The sequence below is a fragment of the Scylla paramamosain genome, chromosome 46, assembly GCF_035594125.1.
Source record: "Scylla paramamosain isolate STU-SP2022 chromosome 46, ASM3559412v1, whole genome shotgun sequence".
Taxonomy (NCBI): domain Eukaryota; kingdom Metazoa; phylum Arthropoda; class Malacostraca; order Decapoda; family Portunidae; genus Scylla; species Scylla paramamosain.
This window is the reverse complement of record NC_087196.1, coordinates 3,223,651-3,249,819: the sequence shown is the minus strand read 5'-3', so window position 1 is coordinate 3,249,819 and position 26,169 is coordinate 3,223,651. Positions and strand designations below refer to the sequence as shown.

Below are 26,169 nucleotides of genomic sequence, written 5' to 3'. Positions count from 1 at the left end.
TTATAACAATTTTGTTGTTTTCTTTAATTTTCTTTACAAGCCATTCTTTTGTCTCACTCAGCAACTGTTCATGCTCTTTTCTATTCCAAGCCCTTGTTTTTGGTGGGACATACACCACTGTGACATATCGTCTTCCTCTTCTTTCATTTATTAGTTGTAAGTTTAGGCCTTCCACCAAGCCTTCTGCCTTTTCCACACTCTCCACCCTGATACCCTTTTTAACAAGCATCATCACTCCACCTCCTCCTTTTCCACATCTGTTTCTTATCCACATATTGTACTTTCCCCCTTCTAAATTTGGTGTCTCTGAATCTCTTAGTTTAGTTTCTACCATTGCCATGATGACTGGTTCGTTTGCTTTTATAAATTCATTCACTTCATCCATCACTGAAAGTAAACCATCCACATTAGTGTATGCCACTGTGTGTATGCCCACACATACACACACACACTGTGTGTGTGTGTGTATGTGTGTGTGCGCTGGTGTGAGACAGCGCGGGACGTGGGTCGGCTGCGTGAACCAGCGAGCGGCTTCAAGACAGAGGTGTGGAGGTGGCATGGATAGTAGGGGAGCATCACTCAGCTGCCACCTGCCACTTGGATCACTTGTAATATCCAAGGCATCTCTGAGCAAGCCTCCTGACTTCGCCCCACCTTGTAGCCTGTGAAATGAAGTGTTAGAGAAATGCACTTGTGCCTTTGTATTTCCTGTGCCTGCCTGGTGTGATCTGTACTGACTCAGTCTCGCACATAATGGACCCCCCCTTTTGCTTAACGCTGTAGCCACCCCAGTGGCCCTGAGGAGGACAGAGAGGGGCAGGGGCATAGCAAGTGGTGTCAGAAGTGAGATCTTGTACTGTGCAAAGTGTTGGACTGAAAATTACATGTTGTTGTTGAGCCAGGTCACTAGTCCAGATGGCAGACAACCAGGAAAACAATGATGGTGTTGATAGTGCCTCAGGAAGTGAAGAGCCTAGTGTGGCTGAGTTGTTGTGGACTCTAATGGCAAAAATGGACATCCAGGCTCAGGCACAGAAAATGGATGCTCAGGCACAGGAGTTTTGTGAGGTGGTGCAAAGAAGTCTGGACATTGAAAGGGATGAGGCACAACAGTTTGCAGAGGAGCTATGTGGTGGTATCAAGGCTGAGTTACTTCAGGAGGTGAGAGATGCCTGCTCAGGTGCATAGAAAGTGAAGGAAGAAGTGGCAGCATTGGAGGAGATGGAACGTGTCATAAGGGAGGAAATGGCTACACTGGAAGAGGCGGGTTGTGCCATGAAAGAAGAAGTGGCCTCCTTGCAACAGGCTGTGATGCAGCATACCAGCTACAGGCAGGGCAAGGACAGAGTGGCAGTTGACAAAGAGCCAACAAGACGTGCCCTGCTCACAGATGGGCAGTGCAATATTACAATGTCAGCACCCACCACTGCCCTTACACCTCTCTCCTCCCCTCTTCCTCTCACGACAGCGCCTGGCCACCTGTACTGGAAGACGAAACCCAGCTGAGTTTGATGGCAGTGTTGCCTGGGAAGCTTACCAGGCCCAGTTTCAGATGCTGGCAGATGCTATGGACTGGGATGAGGCTGAACGTTGCCTGCAACTTGTGTCCTACTTGTGGGGACCAGCGATGGAAGTGCTGGGCCACCTCTCAGCAAAACAGCAGGTCTCTTACTCATATGTGGTGGAGGGGCTTGAGTGCTAGTTTGGCCAACAGTACCAAGCGGAGGTCTATCATGCTCATCTGAAGGGCTGAATGTGAGCTAGGGGTGAACCCCTGCCAGAGTTAGCACAGGATATGGAATCATTAGTGCGACATGCGTATCCAATGGCTCCAGAAGACATGGTGGCCTTATTGGCTAGTGACCACTTTGTTCATGCCCTGCAGCAGCAGCAACTCCAGATCTACGTGAAGCAGGCACACCCACGAGACCTTAGGGAGGTGCTGGCAAGGGCCATGGAATTTGAATCCTTCCTCCACACCACAGGTTATGAGGAAGAAGCAGTGAGGTCCCGTCACGACTTCAGGGCTCAGAGGACACAGATGGAGAAGCCATTAGCTGCCAAACCAACAGGAGTGGATAGGACAAGCACAGGAGAGTTTAGAGGCTCCTGTTGGGGCTGTGGTGAGAGAGGACACATGCATAGTCAATGTCTGAGGGGGTGAAGGATGCGTTCCCTTGATCAATTGCCCTCCTACGTCTCTGAACTCTGCTGCTGGAGGTGTGGGCAGCTCAGCCACATTTCAGGTGCCTGCCCTCAACATAAGGATATTGTGCAGGAGGGAAATGGATCTGGGCTGGGCACAGGGGCCAAACACCAGCCAGCTACCCCACGGCCCCACACAATGTAAACTGCCTTCACATTGCAGCCAGGGCAGTTCAAGTGGATGGTGTCTTGAATGGGAAGCCATGCTGTATGGTCATCGACACTGGAGTGGAGAGGATATTCATGAGGGAGGATGTGGTGTCTGTGCAGCCTCTCCCTGATGCTCAGTGATGGCTCTGTGGGGTTACTGAGCACTGTGTGTGGCTGAAGGATCCAGTGGAAGCTCAAGTTGGTGTCAGGAGTGGGCAGGATTGCCTACCAGTGTATGTGGCTGACTTGGAGGAACCCTGTTTGCTGGGCTTGGACTACTTCCTACAGAGCAAAGCATGCTTGGACTTTGAGAGCCTGACGTTGAGAGTGCATAGGGAAGAAGTGCCCTTGCTCCTGCATGACGCCAGTGCCAAGGTAGTCACTGCTATGCCAGTGCACCTTGCCCCTGGGACAGAAGCCAGGGTCCAGTGTCGATTGTCACGAAAGATGTGGGGAGCAGACAGCATGGTGGAGCCCACATGAGAAAGACACCTGGCTGACAGTGTAGCAGCGGGGCAGAGCCTTGTGAGAGCTGGGGATGAGTTTGTTAACGTGCTGGTGGCCAACTTATCCAACGAGATCTGTAGGATCCCAGCAGGTGCCAAGCTGGGCACCAGTAAAGAGGTGGAGTGCCAGATGGAGCAACTGGAGGATGAGGGGTTTGCTGAACCAACTGGCCAACTACGACCACTGCCTGAACACTTGCAGGGCCTGGCACAGAGGAGTACCATTCATCTGATGGAAGACCAAGCAGAGAGGATGCGGCTAACACTGATCCAGTATTCTGATGCTTTCAGTCGAGATGACATGGACCTGGGTCGCACTGATCTGATGAAGCACAGCATCCATACTGGCAGCAGCCTGCCCATAAAACACGCTCCAAGGAGGATCGCACCTGCCAAGAGGGAAGAGATGAAGTTCGTCACTGAGCTTGAGGCACAGGGGTTAGTGGAGCATTCTAACAGCCCATGGTCAGTGGCAGTGGTCCTAGAGAAGAAGAAGGACGGCACGACATGCTTCTGTGTGGATACTGTGTTACGATAAAGGACTCCTACCCCCTGCCCAGAATTGATAATTGATGACACCCCAGACGCACTCGTTGGGGCCACTTGGTTCTCTACTCTGTACCTGAAGTCTGGATATCACCAAGTAGAAATGGCTGACGAAGACAAACCGAAGACTGCCTTCTTGTTTGGCCAAGGACTGTGGCTGTTTCATGTGCTACCTTTCGGTCTCTGTAACGCCCCCAACTGCTTGAAGCGCCTGATGGAGAGGGTGCTCAATGGCCTACAGTGGAAAACGATGCTGGTCTATATCGACAGCGTCATTGTCTTCGGTTGTACCTTCTAGGAGGAGTTGTGGCGGCTGAGAGAGGTGTTGTAGCAGCTGCAGGAGGGCAACCTTAAGCTAAGCCCTAACAATTGTTTGTTCTTCTAGCCTGAGGTGCCATTCCTGGGACATGTCATTGGGTGTGATGGAGTGTGAACCAACCCGCAAAAAGTAGCAGTGGTGCGAGATTGGCCATTGCCCAGGAATGTGGCAGAAGTTAGAAGTTTCCTGGGGCTGCACCTACTATCACTGCTTTGTATGGGACTTTGCTACTGTCGAACACCACTCCACCAACTCACGAGGAAAGGAGCAGCTTTTAAGTGGACTAAGGCATGCTGAGAGGCTTTCTGTGGTTTGAAGAGTGTGCTGACAGAAGCACCGGTGATGCCTTGCCCAGATCCAAGTCGACTGTACGTGGTGGACACGGACGCAAGCACAAAAGGCATTGGAGCTGTGCTATCGCAGGAGAAGGACAGGCAAGAACATGTGGTTGCTTACTACAGCGCCAAGTTTAGTAAACCAGAAAGCAACTACTGTGTCACCTGGAAGGAGCTGCTGGCAGTGGTGAAGAGCCTAGAACATTTTCACCTGTATCTATATGGTGCCAAGTTCATCATAAGAACAGACTATGCAGCTCTGGGGTGGCTGAAGACTAAAAAGGCCTGAAGGACAACTAGCGCAATGGTTTGGTAAGCTTCAGCAGTATGACTACAGCATCAAGCACCACCCAGGCAGGACGCACAATAATGCTGACAGCCTGAGCCGCCGCCCCCTGTGAGCTGGGCTGCACCCACTGTGTAGGGAAGGAACCTGATGCCGTAGTCCTACAACTGAGAATCCTGGGGAACACTGGTGAGATAGACAATAAGTGGAGGAGAGCACAGCGGGAGGACACTGACCCTGCCCCTGTAATCCGATGGCTGGAAGCAGGCGATGAGCGGCTGGGCTGGGAGGTGGTGTCGGCCCAGAGTCCCTCCACCAAACACCTCGTGGACCAATGGGCCACACTGAAGCTGGATTGGGGCGTGTTGTTGAAGTGCTGGGAGAAGGCAAGAGGAGGCGACTCTTCCTGGTTAGTGGTGGTGCTGAGCTCTTTGAGGGCTGAACTGCTGCTGGAGTTGCACACTGGCTTCATGAGTGGCCACCTGGGAGAGAAGACTTTGAACCGCCTCTGTCAGAGCTTTTACTGGGTAAGGATGCATGCAGACGTGCAGGAATGGTGCAGGGCCTATGACACGTGTTGTGCCAAGAAGGGACCTGCGAGGAAGACTCACACGCCTCTCCAGTTGCATCAAGTTGGCACACCCATGGAAAGAGTGGCTGTAGACATAGCAGGTCCTCTCCCTCTCACCTCGCAGGGTAATTGGTTCATCTTGGTTGTAATGGACTACTTTACAAAATGGACCAAGGCATATGCTCTCCCCAACCGTGAGGCAGAAATGGTGGCAGACGTGCTGATCAGTTAGTTCTTCACCAGATTTGGGGTGCTGGATGAACTGCAATCTGACCAAGGATGGGAATTTGAATCTCAGATCTTTTCAGAGTCCTGTGAGCTGTTGGGCCTACGCAAAACCAGGACAATGCCCCTCCATCCCCAGTCAGATGGTATGGTAGAGCGATTTAACTGTACCTTGGCAAAAGGGTTGGCCAAGTACTGTGTTGAGGGACAGCTAGACTGGGACCTCAAGTTGCCTGCTCTCCTTGTGGCCTACCGATCTGCTGTGCACGAGGTGACGGACTATACCCCTGCATGCCTTATGTTGGGGAGGGTGCTGAGACTGGAGACAGTGGACCTGGTCACTGGGCGGCCACCTGATCAAAGTCTGCCTACTGTCATGATAAACTACGCACTGGCGCTGCAGGAAAGACTATCAGAGGTCCACAGACAGGTACCAGGCAGTCTTTGGATGGCAGGGCAGGCCATGAAGCAGTGCTATGACCAGAGGATGAGAGGAGCGAGCTACTCTGCTGGTGATCTGGTATGGCTATACAACCCTCGTAGGAAGAGAGGATTGTCTCTGAAATTGCAGAGTCCCTGGAAGGGGCCTTACAAGGTGGTGGATGCTGTCTCCAATGTCAACAACAGGATCTGTTGAGAACATTGGGGTCGTAAACTCATTGTCCATGTTGATCATCTGCGGCACTATCATGGACCTGGTTATTATACCTGGGACCGTGGAGAGGCGAACAAGACTGAGGAGGAGAGACAGCAGGATGAGCGTGAGCCAGCTGCAACGGAACCGCAGACAGTGGGCCACCAGCCTATTTTGGATGTTGGCCTCACCGGGAGGGTTGGAGAAGATACCTTGGCAACGGCCCCTTCCCCCTTCACTCGATGCTGGCCAGCGGGATGCCATACCTAAGCAGCGCTGCCAGAAGCCTAGGTGGCTACAGGACTACTGTGGCCTGATTTAAGGGAAGAAGACTAATTTGTTCATTTGTACATTTACATTTAATAGTGGTGTTCTCTTTTTTAATTTTGTAGTGGCAATTAATGTGTAACAGTTGGGGTCGACTGTCAGAGTAAGGGGGGGGTAGTGTTGTGTGTGTGTGTGTGTGTGTGTGTGTGTGTTACTGTACGTAAAGCATATGTACCTCTCGTCATTATTCTTTGGTATTCATAAGTGAAATGTTCAACAGTTTTCTGTTTGCATGAAAACATGTAATGTGTGTAAGCATCAGTATTCAATGCTATATTAAGCACCAAAGCCAATGGTCACTTGTTAGTAGAGTGTGGTTACCCCACTGGTCGCATGTGGGCATCACTCACGGCCAAGTCGCGCTCAGACAAAGACAGGCAGGATGGTGACCGAGATAAATACTTTAATTTTGTAGTAAAAACTAACTGTCATAGTGCCAAGTTGATTGCATGTATTGTTAATGAATACTGTAATATGTTGAAAGTGTTTAATATCAGTGTATAATGTTATTCTGTAAGAAATTGAGACCAAGAACTTGTTTGCAGTTCTTATGGTCATGCCTACCTCATCAATAAACGTCAGAGAGAAAGAATTGCCTTTCCTCGACCCTACAATGATGGGTGTGATCAGTAAAACAGATCACCTGAGAGCTAATGAAGCCCTGCCGGTGCGGCTACAGTAAGAACTCGACCTACAAGCAAGAAATTAGCTCCACGTGAAACTGTAGCAAGAGTGAGTCACAGGATGAGGGGACACTGACGTAAGCCTATAGGTTGACCTCTGAGGCCCTGGGGTCTATCCTTGAGGACAACCACTCCCTTCTACCCACAGTGCCTCGCCACCATTTTGTAGAACCCATGGTCACAGGCAAGAAAGTATAATAATATATATGTGCACTGAATTGAGTAGCCTGAGTGAACGAAAATTATCCACAATTAGCTAGTATTAGAGTGGTAATTTTAATTGCTCTTTCAGTGTCTCAGTATTGACACAATTAAGTTGTTAGATATGTCTGATACTGAGGGAATTAATGCCGTAAATGGCCTTAGGGAAGGTGAGGATGAGCAAGTGGACAAGAATCAAGCTTGTAATGAAGAAGTTAGTGTCAGGGGACAAGTGCTAACCGACAAAGGAAGGGAATATGAAGTCAGTGTAACCAAGGGAAGAGCAGAGTCCTGTAAGCGTAAATGGAGCAGAATTACCAGCAAAATTAAGAAAGGACTAAACATTGTAATTAGCCCCTTTGAATTAGAGCCCATGTCAAATGAAATAACAGAGGCATTTCATCAGTATTATGTGGAATACACAAAACTGGTGGAACTAGAGCTAGATAGGTTAGAGGAGCTAAATGAAGAGCTGGAACACGACCAATGAGTTCACCGTGAAATATTAGAAAGTATAGAATGTAAAAGAAAAGAGTTAAAGAGTGACAAAGGATGAATTTGTTCTAGCAAATGGTCTAGACATTCTAGAGTCTCATCTACTTCATCATGTTCATCAGCACAAAGAAAGCAAGAAACAGCAGCAAGGGTAGCCAGACTTAGAAAGGAAATGAAATATCATGATAGTTTACAAGAGGCAGAAGTTAGGTTAGCTAAAACAAAGGCAGAAGTTATGTTAGTTAAGACAAAAGAAAAGACAGAAGTTAGGTTAGCTAGAGACCAGGCAATGTTTGCAAAGAAAAAAAAAGAGAGAGATTTAGTAGTCGCTAGTGCAGAAATTAATGCTCTTAGCTTAGTTGAAGAAGAAGTAAAAATGCTTCCAGGGATGATAAAAGTGTAGGGAAGCAAAGTTATCTTCAACAATACATAGAGTCACAAAATGAAATGAAAGCACAAGCAATTGCAAATCAACAAAGTGACAATGCCATGCCTCACAAATATGTTACATTCCATGACCCACAGGAACCTTCTTCTTGCAATAGAGATAATGAATTGATGACAAATGAAGTAGATGGACAAATAGTTAGTGAACCTCAGGCAATAAATCTCAACCCTACAGCTCAAAGTCTTGCATCAAGTTCTCATAGACACACTCATAATGTCAACATGCCTAATAATGTGAGACAGAATTGTCAATCCTTTTCTCATCCTAGGGGAACCTTTGCAATTAACATACCTGATCCCAAGTGGAGCCTCCCTCCAATAAAGCCTAACATTTTTGATGGAGAACCCATGGAGTTTCCAAGTTGGTTGAAAAACTTTGAAACTTACGTAGAATATAGAACTTCTATTAGTAGAGAGAGAGACTTGCCTACTTAGACAGATATACAACTGGTGAGGCAAAAGATGCCACTAAAATGTTAATGCACTTTAACTCTGATGCTGACTATGGGCAAGCAGAGAAAATTCATAGGGATAGATTTGGAGACGAAAGTATCATAGCTGATGCTTACACAAAAAAGTTAATGAATTGGCTACCAATCTCTCCGAATAACGGTCCAGCACTAACAGCATTCTTAGATTTTTTGAAGCACTGTCTAGCTGCCTTTCTCTCGACGACCCTAACTTTCTTGACATCCCTCTGAACTTTTTCTTCATTAACTTCTGCAACATTCGCGGTCTAAGATCTAATTTTCAATCTGTAGAACACCACCTCTCCCCTTCTAAACCTCATCTTCTTTTCCTCACTGAAACTCAGGTGTGTGAGGCAACTGACAGTAGCCCCTTTTCTGTTCCCTCCTACTTTCTCTATCCTCATTTTCGATCCAGAGCTAGATCCAAAGCTGCATTTATGTGCGCAATGACTTAACCTGCACTCGTGCCCACGCGCTTGAATCTTCTGAGTTTTCCACCATCTGGCTACGACTACAGAGTCACTCTCAAACTAAATTTATTTGTGCTGTATACCTCTCACCTAACTCCTCTGACTATAAGAAATTCTTTGACTAACTTCCAAAGTGGAGCACATTCTGACCCTCTTCCCTTCTGCAGAGATCTCCATTCTTGGAGACTTCAATGTTCACCACCAGCTTTGGCTTTCCTCTCCCTTCACTGACCATCCTGGTGAACTAGCCTATAATTTTGCTATCCTCCATGACCTAGAGCAATTGGTGCAACACCCTACTCGTATTCCTGACCATCTTAGAGATACATCCAACATTTTTTACCTTTTCCTGACCTCTAATCCTGCTTATGCTGTCACCCTCTCTTCTCCATTGGGCTCCTCTGATCACAATCTCATATCAGTATCTTGTCCTATCGCTCCAATCCCTCCTCAGGATCCCCCTAAGCGAAGGTGCCTCTAACGTTTTGCCTCTGCTAGTTGGGGGGACCTGAGGAGATATTTTACTGATTTTCCTTGGAATGACTACTGCTTCTGTGTCAGAGACCCGTCTTTGTGTGCTGAGTGCATAACAGAGGTGATAGTGTCTGGCACGGAGGCGTACATTCCTCACTCTTTTTCTGGTCCTAAACCTTTTATACCTTGGTTTAACACAGCTTGTTCTTGTGCTATACATGATAGAGAGGTGGCCCACAAAAGGTACTTAAGCCTTTATATTTCTGCCCACAACCATGCCAAGTCTGTTCTCCAACTAGCCAAAAACTCCTTCATTAACAGAAAGTGTCAAAACCTTTCAAGATCTAACTCCCCTTATGACTTCTGGCATCTAACCAAGAATATCTTCAATAACTTTGCTTCTTCTTCTTTCCCTCCTTTATTTCAACCAGATGGCACCATTGCTATCACATCTGTTTCTAAAGCTGCACTCTTCGCTCAAACCTTTGCTAAAAACTCTACCTTGGACGATTCTGGGCTTGTTCCTTCCTCTCCTCCACCCTCTGACTACTTCATGCCACCTTTTAAAATTCTTCGCAGTGATGTTTTCCATGCCCTCGCTGGCCTAAACCCTCGGAAGGCTTATGGACCTGATGGGGTCCCTCCTATTGTTCTCCGAAACTGTGCCTCTGTGCTTGCACCTTGCCTAGTCAAACTCTTTCAGCTCTGTCTGTCAACATCTACCTTTCCTTCTTGCTGGAAGTTTGCCTACATTCAACCTGTACCTAAAAAGTATGACCGTTCTAATCCCTCAAACTACCGTCCAATTGCTTTAATTTCCTACCTATCTAAAGTTTTTGAATCTATCCTCAACAGGAAGATTCTTGAACATCTATCACTTCACAACCCTCTATCTGATCGCCGGTATGGGTTCTGTCAAGGCCGCTCTACTGGTGATCTTCTGGCTTTCCTTACCGAGTCTTGGTCATCCTCTTTTAGAGATTTTGGTGAAACTTTTGCTGTTGCCTTGGATACATCAAAAGCTTTTGATAGAGTCCGGCACAAAGCTTTGATTTCCAAACTACCCTCCTACAGCTTCTATCCTTCTCTCTGTAACTTCATCTCAAGTTTCCTTTCTGACCGTTCTATTGCTACTGTGGTAGACGGTCCCTGTTCTTCTCCTAAATCTATTAACAGTGGTGTTCCTCAGGGTTCTGTCCTGTCACCTGATCTTCTAAACCAAACTTCTTGCCCTATTCACTCCTATGCTGATGATACCACCCTGCACTTTTCCACGTCTTTTCATAGACGTCCAACCCTTCAGGAGGTAAACATTTCACACAGGGAAGCCACAGAATGCTTGACTTCTGATCTTTCTAAAATTTCTGATTGGGGCAGAGCAAACTTGGTATTGTTCAATGCCTCAAAAACTCAATTCCTCCATCTATCAACTCGACACAACCTTCCAGACAACTATCCCCTCTTCTTCAGTGACACTCAACTGTCCCTCTCTTCTACACTGAACATCCTCAGTCTGTCCTTTACTTATAATCTGAACTGGAAACTTCACATCTCATCTCTAGCTAAAACAGCTTCTATGAAGTTGGGTGTTCTGAGACGTCTCCACCAGTTTTTCTCACCCCCCCCAGCTACTAACTCTGTATAAGGGCCTTATCTGTCCATGTATGGAGTATGCTTCACATGTCTGGGGGGATTCCACTCATACTGCTCTTCTAGACAGGGTGGAATGAAAAACTTTTCGTCTCATCAACTCCTCTCCTCTAACTGATTCTCTTCAGCCTCTCTCTCACCACCGCAATGTTGCATCTCTAGCTCTCTTCTACCGCTATTTTCATACTAACTGCTCTTCTGATCTTGCTAACTGCATGCCTCCCCTCCTCTCATGGCCTCGCTGCACAAGACTTTCTTCTTTCTCTCACCCCTATTCTGTCCACCTCTCTAATGCAAGAGTTAACCAGTATTCTCAATCATTCATCCCTTTCTCTGGTAAACTCTAGAACTCCCTGCCTGTTTCTATATTTCCACCTTCATATGACTTGAATTCCTCCAAGAGGGAGGTTTCAAGACACTTATTCATCAATTTTTGACTACTGCTTTAACCCTTTTATAGGACTGGCATTTCAGTGGGCATTTTTTTTTTTCATTGGATTTTTGTTGCCTCTTTGACCCTTTTATGGGACTGGCATTTCAGTGGGCATTTTTTTTTATTGGATTTTTGTTGCCCGGTGTCCTTCCTACATCAAAAAAAAAAAAAAAAAAAAAAAAAAAAAGAACGACCCTAGAGAGCAGAGAAAGGTGCTAGCAAAACTCCCTGATCATATTGTTCATGACTGGAGAAAGCAAGTAATGACATATCTTGATACTAACAGTAATAGCAACACTTCTAGTAGTGATGAAGAGCACATTACCCTTTGAAATGTTATGTGAATTTATCCAGACGGAAGCAAAAGGAGCAAGCAATCCCTTTGTTTCCTGGAATTCAGTAAATAGGGAAGTAAATGGTTGGATCAAAACTCAAACAAAAGCAGCTAATTGGAAACCTAGGAATTAAACACCATGATAAAAAAAATAGAGAGAGTAGAACTTTCATGGCTAAATCAATTGAGGAAAAACCAGTGTGCTCATGCCAAAGTAAAGTAAGTGTACAAGGCAACAAACAGTATCCCAAGGAGCAGGAAAGGAAAGGACAGTTCTGTCACTACTGTACAAAGGATCATGATTTAGATGATTGCAAGGAATTTGCCAAACTTGATGATAATACTAGGTACAAATTTGCTAAAGAGAAATGGTTATGTAGAGTCTGTTTAAAAATGGACCACAAGGAAAGGATTGTAGAAGAAGGAAAGTATGTAAAGTATGTCAGAGATACCATCCCACAGCTCTTCACAATGATGACATGATGATACCTAGCCAACCAGTTCTGGTCCAGGTGGAAAAGGAGTATATGCAATTTCTACAACTTAGAAATAAGTGGACAACACCAAAGAGAAATCTCAGTGTAAATGATATAGTTATCATCAAGGATCTGAATGTAGCAAAGAACCAGTGGAAACTGGGAAGAGTAACAGAAGTATCTCCTGATTATGATGGCCTAGTAAGAAAGGTTAAGGTCCTGGTGTCAGACTGTAATCTCGACAACCAGGGAAGATGCACAAAGGCAAACACGACCATCATAGAGAGGCCAATACATAGTCTAGTATTGCTGTCAGAAGGTAATGCATAATAATAGACCGAAGCATCCTCGCCAAGGAACCAGTGTAACAAAACATATTATGTGCTAATCCTAGTTTTAAGATACTATACTAATGTTAATTTAAGGTAAATTGTTACACAATTTAGGGAAGCCATGTTACTGTAAATAAAGTTACTGGACATATGAACCTCTTGTCATTATTCTTCGGTATTCATAAGTAAAATGTTCAGCAGTTTTCTGTTTGCATGAAAACATGTAATATGTGTAAGCATCAGTATTCAATGCTATATTAAGCACCAAAACCAATGCTCACTTGTTAGTAGAGTGTGGTTACCCCACTGGTCACCTGTGGGCGTCACACGGCCAAGTCGCACTCAGAAAAAGATGGGCAGGGTGGTGACTGAGGTAAATACTTTAATTTTGTAGTAAAAACTGATTGTCATAGTGCCAAGTTGATTGCATGTATTGTTAATGAATACTGTAATATGTTGAAAGTGTTTAATATCAGTGTATAATGTTATTTTGTAAGAAACTGAGACCTCATCAATAAACATCAGAGAGAAAGAACTGCCTTTCCTCAACCATATGATGATGGGTGTGATCAGTAAAACAGATCACCTGAGAGCTAATGAAGCCCTGCCAGTGTGGCTACAGTGCGTGTGTGTGTGTGTGTGTGTGTGTGTGTGTGTGTGTGTGTGTGTGTGTGTGTGTGTGTGTGTGTGTGTGTGTGTGTGTGTGTGTGTGTGTGTGTGTGTGTGCACACGCGCTGGTGTGAGACAGTGTGGGACATGGATCAGGTGCGCGAACTGGTGAGCAGCTTCAAGACAGAGGCGTGGAGATGGCATGGATAGCGGGGGAGCATCACTCAGCTGCCACCTGCCACTTGGATTGGTTGTAGTACCCAAGGCATCTCTGAGCAAGCCTCCCGACTGCACCCAACCTTGTAGCCTGTGAAATGAAGTGTCAGAGAAATGCACTTGTGCCTTTGTATTTCCTGTGCCTGCCTGGTGTGATCTGTAATGACTCGGCCTCACCTCGATGCATGTAACGAACCCCCCTATTGTTTAATGCTGCAGCCACCCCAGCAGCCATAAGGAGGAAAGGGAGGGGGGCATAGCAATATCTTTCTTTATATGCAGAGCCCACACCACTGCTGCATGTTCCAGCCTGGGATGTAACATAGTGGCTATAATTTTTTTCATCATAACCTTATCCATGTAATGAAATGCCACCCTAATATTTGTTAACATTCTGTGTGTCGAGCCAAATACCTCACTTATATGCTGTTCTGGGGTCAGGTTTTTTTTTTTTTATGTAGGAAGGACACTGGCCAAGGGCAACAAAAATCCAACAAAAAAAAATGCCCACTGAAATGCCAGTCCCATAAAAGGGCCAAAGCAGTAGTCAAAAATTGATGAATAGGTGTCTTGAAACCTCCCTCTTGAAGGAATTGAAGTCATAGGAAGGTGGAAATACAGAAGCAGGCAGGGAGTTCCAGAGTTTACCAGAGAAAGGGATGAATGATTGAGAATACTGGTTAACTCTTGCGTTAGAGAGGTGGACAGAATAGGGGTGAGAGAAAGAAGAAAGTCTTGTGCAGCGAGGCCGCAGGAGGAGGAGAGGCATGCAGTTAGCAAGATCAGAAGAGCAGTTAGCATGAAAATAGTGGTAGAAGACCGCTAGAGATGCAACATTGCGGCAGTGAGAGAGAGGCTGAAGACAGTCAGTTAGAGGAGAGGAGTTGATGAGACGAAAAGTTTTTGATTCCACCCTGTCTAAAAGAGCAGTATGAGTGGAACCCCCTCAGACATGGGAAGCTTACTCCATACATGGATGGATAAGGCCCTTGTACAGAGTTAGTGGCTGAGGAGGTGAGAAAAACTGGTGGAGACGTCTCAGAATACCTAACTTCAAAGAAGCTGTTTTAGCTAGAGATGAGATGTGAAGTTTCCAGTTCAGATTATAAGTAAAGGACAGACTGAGGATGTTCAGTGTAGAAACGGGGGACAGTTGAGTGTCATTGAAAAAGAGGGGATAGTTGTCTGGAAGGTTGTGTTGAGTTAATAGATGGAGGAATTGAGTTTTTGAGGCATTGAACAATACCAAGTTTGCTCTGCCCCAATCAGAAATTTTAGAAAGATCAGAAGTCAAGCGTTCTGTGGCTTCCCTGCGTGAAATGTTTACCTCCTGAAGGGTTGGACGTCTATGAAAAGACATGGAAAAGTGCAGGGTGGTATCATCAGCGCAGGAGTGGATAGGACAAGAAGTTTGGTTTAGAAGACCATTAATGAATAACAAGAAGAGAGTGGGTGATAGGACAGAACCCTGAGGAACACCACTATTAATATATTTAGGAAAAGAACAGTGACCGTCTACCACAGCAGCAATAGAACAGTCAGAAAGGAAACTTGAGATGAAGTTACAGAGAAAAGGATAGAAGCTGTAGGAGGGTAGTTTGGAAATCAAAGCTTTGTGCCAGACTCTATCAAAAGCTTTTGATATATCCAAGGCAACAGCAAAAGTTTCACCAAAATCTCTAAAAGAGGATGACCAAGACTCAGTAAGGAAAACCAGAAGATCACCAGTAGAGTGGCCTTGATGGAACCCATACTAGCGATCAGATAGAAGGTTGTGAAGTGATAGATGTTTAAGAATCTTCCTGTTGAGGATAGATTCAAAAACTTTAGACAGGCAGGAAATTAACCCTTTCCTTCCGGCGCTTAAAATATTTTCCCGTTTGCTATGACGGCTAAAAATGGTAAACCTAGAAATTGTCAGATAACTGTTTGAATACTAATAATTATTTTCTCTCTTTGTTATTCTGAATACAATGATGTACTTTGTAGCTTGATGTGACTTCTGAAAGTTCAATTTATGCCTTATCAAGGATTCCTCCTCCTCCCGCCGTGTGATCCGTCTTCCAGAAACAGCCCGGAGAGCGATGACACCGCGCGCGCGCGCGCGCACACACACACACACACACACACACACACACACACACACACACACACACACACACACACACACACACACACTCTCTCTCTCTCTCTCTCTCTCTCTCTCTCTCTCTCTCTCTCTCTCTCTCTCTCTCATCTTGGAGGGAGAGAGAGAGAGAGAGAGAGAGAGAGAGAGAGAGAGAGAGAGAGAGAGAGAGAGAGAGAGAGAGAGAGAGAGAGAGAGAGAGAGAGAGAGAGAGAGAGAGAGAGAGATTTCATCCCTTTTCATATCAAGTTTCAGGCAAATAACATTATCTCTCTCTCTCTGACAAGTTACATTCTACCATTTTATTATAAAATCGAAGATAATGAAAAAATTAACATGAAAGAATGATAGGTATCATCTCTCTGTTCTGATAAAACAGGTGGATCCTGTAAATCGTTTTCCGAGTCCTCACTAATGTCTTCGCTTTCTTCAGTTTCTTCTTCTAAATATTCACTGTCACTGTCTTCAAACTCAGAAGCACTGCTAAATACATATGTTCTGTCCTGCTCCATGGTGAGTTATGATCTGAGATCCTTCGTTCTTATCATGATGTCTCTTCGCACTTATCATGGTGCTTTCCACCCGGCGGGTCACTGGGGTTGCCAAGTGTCGCCCGGAGAAAGGGAAAATAGCTTAGTTACCGCTAAATTTCCAGAGCTAGTGACAACACTACATGTGGAAACATGCCAGACACTTCCACTCACACCATCTGACTCGAGAAACCGCGCTTGGAGCTCGAAATTGAGGCGCGAAAATTCTTGATTATGGGTATGATTGCCGTCGCTACGGACGCATTGATGCAATCGTATATATATACGATTGCCGGAAGGAAAGGGTTAAAGCAATAGGACGGTAGTTTGAGGGATTAGAACGGTCACTCTTTTTAGGAACAGGTTGAATGTAGGCAAACTTCCAGCAAGAAGGAAAGGCAGATGTTGACAGACAGAGCTGAAAGAGTTTGACTAGGCAAGGTGCAAGCACGGAGGCACAGTTTCGGAGAACAATAAGAATGACTCCATCAGGTCTATAAGCCTTCCGAGGGTTTAGGCCAGCGAGAGCATGGAAAACATCATTGCGAAGAATTTTAATATGTGGCATGAAATAGTCAGAGGGTGGAAAAGAGGGAGGAACAAGCCCAGAATCGTCCAAGGTAGCGTCTTTAGCAAAGGTTTGAGCGAAGAGTTCAGCTTTAGAAATAGATGTGATAGCAGTGGTGCCATCTGGTTGAAATAAAGGAGGGAAAGAAGAAGAAACAAAGTTATTGGAGATATTTTTGGCTAGATGCCAGAAGTCACGAGGGGAGTTAGATCTTGAAAGGTTTTGACACTTTCTGTTAATGAAGGAGTTTTTGGCTAGTTCGAGAACAGACTTGTGGGCCTTTTGTGGGCCACCTCTCTATCATGTATAGCATGAGAATAAGCTGTGTTAAACTAAGGTTTAGAGGGTTTAGGACGAGAAAAAGCGTGAGGAATGTACGCCTCCATGCCAGACACTATCACCTCTGTTATGAGCTCAACACACAAAAACGGGTCTCTGACACGGAAGCAGTAGTCATTCCAAGGAAAATCAGCAAAATATCTCCTCAGGTACCCCCAACTAGCAGAGGCAAAATGCCAGAGGCACCTTCGCTTAGGGGGATCCTGAGGAGGGATTTGAGTGATAGGACAAGATACAGATATGAGACTGTAATTGGAGGAGCCCAATGGAGAAGAGAGGGTGACAGCATAAGCAGAAGGATTAGAGGTCAGGAAAAGGTCAAGAATGTTGGGCGTATCTCCAAGATGGTCAGGAATACGAGTATGGTGTTGCACCAATTGCTCTAGGTCATGGAGGATAGCAAAGTTGTAGGCTAGTTCACCAGGATGGTCAGTGAAGGGAGAGGAAAGCCAAAGCTGGTGGTGAACACTGAAGTCTCCAAAAATGGAGATCTCTGCAAAAGGGAAGAGGGTCAGAATGTGCTCCACTTTGGAAGTTACGTAGTCAAAGAATTTCTTATAGTCAGAGGAGTTAGGTGAGAGATATACAGCACAGATAAATTTAGTTTGGGAGTGACTCTGTAGTCGTAGCCAGATGGTGGAAAACTTGAAAGATTCAAGAGTGTGGGCACGAGAGCAGGTTAAGTCATTGCACACATAAATGCAGCTTTGGATCCAGCTTTGGATTGAAAATGAGGATAGAGAAAGTAGGAGGGAACAGAAAAGGGGCTACTGTCAGTTGCCTCAGACACCTGAGTTTCAGTGAGGAAAAGAATATGAGGTTTAGAAGAGGAGAGGTGGTGTTCTACAGATTGAAAATTAGATCTTAGACTGCAAATGTTGCAGAAGTTAATGAAGAAAATGTTGAGGGGGGTGTCAAGACACTTAGGGTTGTCGACAGAAAGGCAGTCCGACCTGGGGACATTTATGGTCCCCTCCCCAGATGGGGACTCTGAGGCTGGTGTAGGAGTTGCCATGATAATTTTAAATTTTTTTGAGTGAAGGGTGTGTGTGTTATTAGGTGCTTGTAATTTTGTGTGGAGGAAGAGAATTGTCTTTAGAGGGCAGACTGTGACTGCCCCCTTGTGTTGTGAGACACAAAGGGAAACGTTCAGTGAGGTCACAGCTGGGTTTAATGATAAGTTCACATCACCCCCTGAACAGTGCATTAGACCTCACTGGGAGTAATTATCGTTTCAGCAGGTGTCTACTGCCTCCTCCTTTAAAAGGAGGATCTTGAATAACCACTCCTAGGTCTTTCCCCTCCTTGCTCTTCATTATTATTTCATCCCCCATTTTATAATCCCATGTAGGTCTTCTTTTACTCTTTCCCATTTTCATCACGTGGCATTTCTTAGAATGTTTACCTATCAACTTGTATTTACTTATTTGCACTGTAGTGACAGGACAGATAAGGCCCATCAAAACTCACTTGGCAATGCAACAAGGATAGTTTTAAAAGGATTATTTTCATATATTCTTTTTTTATGTATTAAGATCACTGGCCAAGGAAAAAAAAAAACTGATAAAAATCCCACTTAGCTGCCAATCCCCAAAAAAAGATGTCAAGAGAATCATAGAAAATTGAAGGATAAGAGCCTTGAAACCTACCTCTTGAAAGAGTTGAAGTCATAAGAAGAAGGAGGAAATACAGAAGCAGGCAGGGAGTTGCAAAGTTAACCAGAGAAAGGAATGAATGATTGAGGATATTGGTTAACTTTTTCATTAGAGAGGTGGACAGAATAAGGATGAGAGAAAGCAGAAAATCTTGTGCAGTGAGACTGTGGGAGAAGGGGAGGCATGCAGTTAGCAAGATTAGAAGAAGTCAGCATGAAAATAGCAGTAGAAGATAGCAAGAGATGCTACAAAGTGGCAATGAGAAAGAGGCTTAAGATAGTTAGTTAGAAGAGAGAAGTTGGTAAGGTGAAAAGCTTTTTGAATCCACCCTGTTTAAAATAGCAGTATGAGTAGAACCCTCCCATACATGTGAAAGATACTCTATACATGGGTGGATAAGGCCCCTGTACAGAGTTTGCAGCTGGGAGGGGGGAGGGTGAGAAAAACTGGCAGAGACAACTCAGAATGCCTAACTTCACAGAAACTGTTTTAGGGAGAGATGAGATGTGAAGTTTCCAGTTTAGATTATAAGTAAAGGACAGACTGAGGATGTTCAGTGTGGGAGAGGGGGACAGTTGAGTTGTCTGGAAGACCATGTCAAGTTGATAGATAGAGGAATTAAGTTTTTGAGGCATTGAACAATACTAAGTTTGCTCTGTCCCAATCAGAAATTTTAGAGAGACCAGAAGTCAGGCATTCTGTGGCTTCCCTGCGTGAATTGTTTACTTCCTGAAGGGTTGGGCATCTGTGAAGATGTGCAAGAGTGCTAGGTGGTATCATCAGCATAGGAGTGGATAGGACAAGAAGTTTAGTTTAGATCATTGACGAATAACAGGAAGAGAGTGGGTGACAAGACAGAATCCTGAGAAACACCACTGTTAATAGATTTAAGAGAAGATCAGTGACCATCTACCACAGCAGCAATAGAATGGTTGGAAAGGAAACATGAGATGAAGGTACAGAAAGAAGGATAGAAGCCATAGAAGGATAGTTTGGAAATCAAAGTTTTGTGCCACACTCTATCAAAAGCTTTTGATATGTCTAAAGCAACAGCAAAAGTTTCATCAAAATCTTTAAAAGAGGATGACCAAGACTCGTAAGGAAAGCCAGAAGAGAAGCCTTGACAGAACCCATACTGGCGATTAGATAGAAGATTGTGAAATGATGTTAAGAATCTTCCTGTTGAGGATAGATTTAAAAACTTTAGATAGGCAGGAAATTAAAACAATAAAATGGTAGTTTGAGGGATTAGGAAGGTCACCATTTTTAGGAAAAGGCTGAATGTAGGCAAACTTCCAGCAAGAAGGAAAGGTGGATGTTGACAGACAGAGTTGAAAGAGTTTGACTAGACAAGGTGCAAGCATGATGGCATAGTGTTGTAGAACAATAGGAGGGACCCCATCAGGTCTATAAACTTTCCAAGGGTTTAGGCCAGTGAGGGCATGGAAAACATCATTGCGAAAGATTTTAATGGGTAGCATAAAGTAGTCAGAGGGTGGAGGAGAGGGAGGAACAAGCCCTGAATCATCCAAGGTAGAGTTTTTAGCAAAGATTTGAGCAAAGAGTTCAGCTTTGGACACAGATGAGATGCCAGTGGTGCTATCAGGTTGAAATAAAGGAGGGAAGATGAAGAAGTAAAGTTAGTGGATATGTTTTTGGCTAGGAGCTATAAGTCACGATGGGAGTTAGATCTTGAAAGATTTTGACACTTTGTATTAATGAAGGAGTTTTTGGGTACTTGGAGAATAGATTTGGCATGATTCCAGGCAGAAATATAAAGTGCATGAGATTCTAGTGATGGAAGGCTCAAGTACCTTTAGTGGGCCATCTCTCTAACATGTGTAACATGAGAACAGGCTGTGTAAGAGGTTTAGGTTGTGAGAAGGAGTGAGGAATATATGCCTCCATGCCAGACACTATCACCTCTGTTATGTGCTCAGCACACAGAGACGGGTCTCTGGCACAGAAGCAGTAGTATTTCCGAGGAAAATCAGCATAATACCTCCTCAGGTCCCTCTAATTAGCAGAGGCAAAACATCAGAGACACCTCCACTTTGGGGAATCCTGAAGAGGGATAAGAGCAATATAACAAGATACAGATATGAGATTGTGATCAGAGGAGCCCAACGGAGAAAGAGATTAGGAAGAGGTCCAGAGTGTTGGATGTATCTCCAAGACGGTCAGGAATACGAGGAGGGTGTTGCATCAGTTGCTCATAGGTTGTGGAAGATAGCAAAGTTAAAGGCTAGTTCACCAGGATGGTCAGTGAAGGAAGAGGAAAGCCAAAGCTGGTGGTGAACATTGAAGTCTCCAAGAATGGAGATCTCTGCAAAGGGGAAGAAAGTCAGAATGTGCTCCACTTCAGAAGCTAAGTAGTCAAAGAATTTCTTATAGTCAGAGGAGTTAGGTGAGAGGTATACAGCACAGATAAATTTAGTTTGAGAGTAACTCTGTAGTCATAGCCAGATGGTGGAAAACTCTGAAGATTCAAGAGAGTGAGCATGAGAGCAGGTCAAGTCATTATGCACAAAGATGCAACATCCAACTCTGGACTGAAAATGAGGATAGAGAAAGTAAGAAGGAACAGAAAAGGGATTACTTTCAGTTGCCTCACACATCTTTGTTTCAGTGAGGAAAAGAAGATGAGAATTTAGTAGAGGAGAGGTGGTGGTCTACAGATTGAAAATTAGATTGCATTGAGGGTTTTTGTGGTTTTATACAAAAGTGAGTGTTTTAGATCCATCTCTCATGCTCACACACCTCCTGGTGTTTGAATACCACGCACTGTGGGCCATAACTACACAGGCCAGAAAACTCAGTCAAATATTAATATTGTACAATCCAAATTGACACCTGCAGCCAGGATGCAGGCCACAGCTAGCCAGTGACTAAGAGTGAGGTTCCAAGGAGATACACGACACACAGGTGTTGAGAGTGAGGTGCCAAGGAATGTCACGAGATAATGCCACACAGCCTACAAAAACCTGGAAGGAAGCCAAGCCTGGCCTTGCTAACTCCTGCAGCCTTCACCCCAGGCCTAATGTCATCATCTCTACTTCTGGTACACCATCCTCTACTAGGAAGGATGGCCATGTGGTCAGTGATATGACTGAACATATGATTGAGTGTGTGGTTGCTATTTTTCCAGTGTTTTTCATAAAGACACTATTTATAAGCAGTACTGAATCACTTCAAAAGTGAAGAAGTGTGCAGTATTCTCTGAAGCAGGACTCTAAGCACAACCCTACATCACACTCATTACAATGAAATCACGAATCGGTGTGCTTCTGAGGACGTCTTGTCATGTGACTACATATACATCCACAGGTTTGGAGTACATGCAGTGTGTTTTCTGTCAAGTTCGTTTAACAAATAAACTGCTAGAATTTTTTAAGTTGCCAGCATAAATTGGGGCATTTGCAGTGGTCTGGAAAGTTTGCCAGATTCATCAGCCAACTTAATTTTACACAAAAAATTTGGAATTGTGGGAAAAAAATCTTTATGATTTGTGGTATCAAGCCAACAAATAAAATATTATGAACATTTTTAGCCATCATGCAGAAAGCAATAAATATTGCAAAACAAGCTAAATACTACACACGTTATCTTGGTTTTGGGATGTATCACCTTGAGACGAGTACTATTTTTACTCTCTATATTACACTTTATCCTTTTAAGTTATACAGTTAACATAAAACTATAAATCCTGGCACATCTGAAAGAAACAACCATGTTTTGATGCCAAATCTTAACACATCACTGGTGAAGATTGTCTGTTGACACTGTGTCTTCCAATGTCTTCTCTCTGAGGTGTCACTTGTCTATTTTAATCATGTCCCCCAATGTCTTTCCTTAGTTGCCACTTTTTTCTTTGGAAATACAACCCATTCTTTCACACCTTGGTTCTTCTTTCCTGAAATGTTTGTGCAATCAACCACAGCACATGTATACTCGTAGACCAAAGTTTTACAACACTACTGCAAGCTCACACCTCCCACCTCAAGTTTTTTTTGGTGTCTTGGAGAAGTCAGCATGTCTGATATTGGTTGGTCCAATTGTCCTGTCCATCACAATATCCCTGCAGCACAACTTACACTAACTCAACTCTTTTTGGGATTTGTCAGATAAAACATTAATTCCTGCAGAAACCAGTAGAAAATGTTTCAAACTAAATATGTAGCAGGAGACTAGAAATAAATGTGAAAACACTTAAAGCAAGTATTTAGGTTATAATAACGGTTCTGTAAAGTGTTCATCATCAGATCCTGTGGATAGTGTTAGCATAAGCACTTAGGATTAATGTTTCACAGCATATAGCTACAGTACATCAAGATGTATCATGAGAAAGAATGTGCATTTCAGAGAACTACATTAAAACAACCTGTGTTCACCGGCAACTCAAACCATTACGAATGCCCCAATTTATGGCAGTGGCACTGAGTGTTGGGTATGCAAGTTGCCATAAATTTATGGCATTGGCACTTGGCAAGTTAAGCTGGTGAGGTCATGTTACATTATGCTAGGTGAGGTTATGTTATATTATGCAAGAAGAGGTTATGATATGCTAAGTGAGGTGAGGTGCAGCCAGGCTAGATCAGACCAGCCCAGGGTGGGCCACTCACCTGTGTGGAGAAGGGCACCCTGGCATATAAGATGAGGTGCTGGCCGCCAAAGATGACAGGTGGCACCTTGGGCACCAATGTCACCCTGCAGACTGGCTCCATCTCACAGGCAATGGTGAAGTCCTGCACATTCTCCTGCACCATGGAGCTCACCAGGCCCATCACCTGAAACAATGCTTCTGTGCAAACGAGACAACACAGTGCCACTCTCTACCACCAGGCCCATCACCTGAAACACTGATTCTGTGCCAAGAGAAACTAAAACATTTCCACTGCATCATTGTGGGACTAAAACACTGTCTATTTCTACCACTGGGACACTAAAGTATTAGCAATTTCATGTTGTCATTTTCTATCACAGGGCACTAAACATTGCCTACTTCCACCAATGGAGGATAAAAAACACTACACAATTAGAGGAGAAACACACTGTCATATGCACCATCAAGGAAAATAAACACTGCCACTCTTTATCACTGGGAATGAAGCTTTGCCGGTCTCAATCTCTACCACTGGGACTAAAACACTTCCATCACCTGAATCTGATACACTTTATATTTCTGTCCGGAATCATGCCAAGTCTGTCCTCCAACTAGCCAAAAACTCCTTTATCAGTAGAAAGTGTCAAAATCTTTCAAGATCTAACTTCTCTCATGACTTCTGGTATCTAGCCAAAAACACTTCCAATAACTTTACTTCTTTATCTTTCCCTCCTTTACCTTTACTTCAACCTGACAGCACCATTGCCATCTTGTATATCTCTAAAGCCGAACTCTTCACTCAAACCTTTGCTAAAAAGTCTACCTTGGGTGATTCAGGGCTTGTTCCTCCTTCTCCTCTACCCTCTGACTACTTCATGCTACCAATTAGGATTCTTCACAGTGATGTTTTCCATGCCCTCACTGGCCTTAACCCTCAGAATGTTTATGGACCTGATGGGGTCTCTCCTATTGTTCTCCAAAAACTGTGCCTCTGTGAGGCACAGTTTTTGTGAGTTTTTTTTGACCTTGCCTAGTCAAACTCTTCCAACTCTGTCCATCAACATCTACCTTTACTTCTTGCTGCAAGTTTGCCTACATTCAGGCTGTTCCTAAAAAGGGTGACTGCTCTAATCTCTCTCTGACTATCATCTTAATGCTTTAATTTTATGCCTCCCTAGAGTTTTTTTAATCTATCCTCAACAGGAAGATTCTTAAACACCTGTCACTTCACAACCTTCTATCTAAGCCAGTATGAGTTCCGTCAAGGCCACTCTACTGGGGATCAGGCTTTCCTTACTAAGTCTTGGTCATCCTCTTTAAGGGATTTTGGTGAAACTTTTGCTGTTGCCTTAGACATATCAAAAGTTTTTAATAGAGTCTGGCACAAGGTTTCGATTTCCAAACTACCTTTCAATGGCTTCTATCCTACTCTATGTAACTTCATCTCAAGTTTCCTCTCGGACCATTTTATTGCTGCAGTGGTAGATGCTCACTCTTCTTCTCTTAAGTCTATTAACAGTGGTGTTTCTCAGGGTTCTGTTCTGTCACCCATTCTCTTCCTATTATTCATCAATGATCTCCTAAATCAAACTTTCTATCCTATCCTCTCATATGCTGATGATACCACCCTGCACTTTCCCATGTCTTTTCGTAGACATCCAAACCTTCAGGAAGTAAACAGCTCACGTAGGGAAGCCACAGAACACCTGACTTCTGATCCTTCTAAAATTTCTAAATGGGGCAGAGCAAACTTAGTAATGTTTAAAGCCTCAAAAACTTAATTCCTCCATCTACCAACTTGACCAAACCTTCCAGATAACTATCTCCTCTTCTTCAGTGACACTCAACTGTACCCTTCTTTTACACTGAACATCCTCGGTCAGTCCTTTACTTATAATCTAAACTGGAAACTTCACATCTCACCTCTTGCTAAAACAACTTCTATGAAGTTAGGCATTCTTGAGTCATTTCTGCCAATTTTTTCAACCCCTCTCCCCCCAGCTGCTAACTCTGTACAAAAGCCTTATCCATCTATGTATGGAGTACACTTCACATGTATGAAGGGGGGTTCCACTCATACTGCAGTTTCAGAAAGGGTGGAATGAAAAGCTTTTCATCTTATCAACTCCTCTCTCTCTCTAATGCAAGATTAAACAATACAGTGAAACCTCAGTTACTGGACACCTCTCTTTTTTAACAGATCAGTTTTCGAACAAAATTTTTAAGTCATTATTGCTTCAGTTGCAGTACCATAATTCAGTTTTAGAGCAAAGCTACTTGATTTCAAACATTAAAAGACATAGCAAAAGCTGCCATTTATTATTAATTTATAGTTTCTATAAATATTTACTTTGTCTTATATGTTTCAAGGAGAGAGACAGAGACAGAGTGTAAGACAGTAGTCCAATCTTTGAAATAATGTAAATGTGATCCTGTTGAAAAGCACTGATGTAAACAAACAGTTTTTGGTGCTCAGGAGTAATCCTGAGCCACCTGTGGTTTTCAATGACCCCCAATGCCATCGCTACTGCACAACTGCATTTTTCCAATAGCTTTTCCCAGCAGCAAGATATGTAAGTGTTATGATCACCTTAATTTTTGTGGTAAGTGGATTGCTCCTCTCTGTGTCCCTCTGTAAGGGTTCCCTCACTAGACTGGTGACAAAGGGAACACCTACATGATCTAAACAGTATCTTCTGATGAGTTATGTGTCACTAAGTTCATTCAGTACATCCTTTCTGGATAAATAATTTGTGAGCTGGAGATGTTGTGAAGCAGCCATCTTGGCAGTGGGAGGCCTTTCATAAGCTGCTAAGACAGGGTAGATTGGTGTCCAGGAATGGATTAATCCATTTTATGTTGATTTTTTTTTTTTTTTTTATGGAGGGGCACTGGCCAAGGAAAAAAAAAAAAAAAACTGAGATGCCAATCCTATAAAAGGGTCCAAAGAGGTAG

General features: G+C 44.0%; 1 protein-coding gene across 9 annotated transcripts in view; it reads right to left on the bottom strand.

Moving 5' to 3' along the window:
• The window catches only part of LOC135094621 (von Willebrand factor A domain-containing protein 5A-like), a 176,448-nt gene that overhangs the window by 32,101 nt on the left and 118,178 nt on the right, over positions 1-26,169 (bottom strand). For all 9 annotated transcript variants that reach the window (XM_063994871.1, XM_063994876.1, XM_063994872.1 and 6 more), the window contains exon 12: positions 23,234-23,398. In XM_063994871.1, the coding sequence (XP_063850941.1) occupies positions 23,234-23,398 (165 nt within the window). The remainder of the gene's footprint in view (positions 1-23,233; positions 23,399-26,169) is intronic.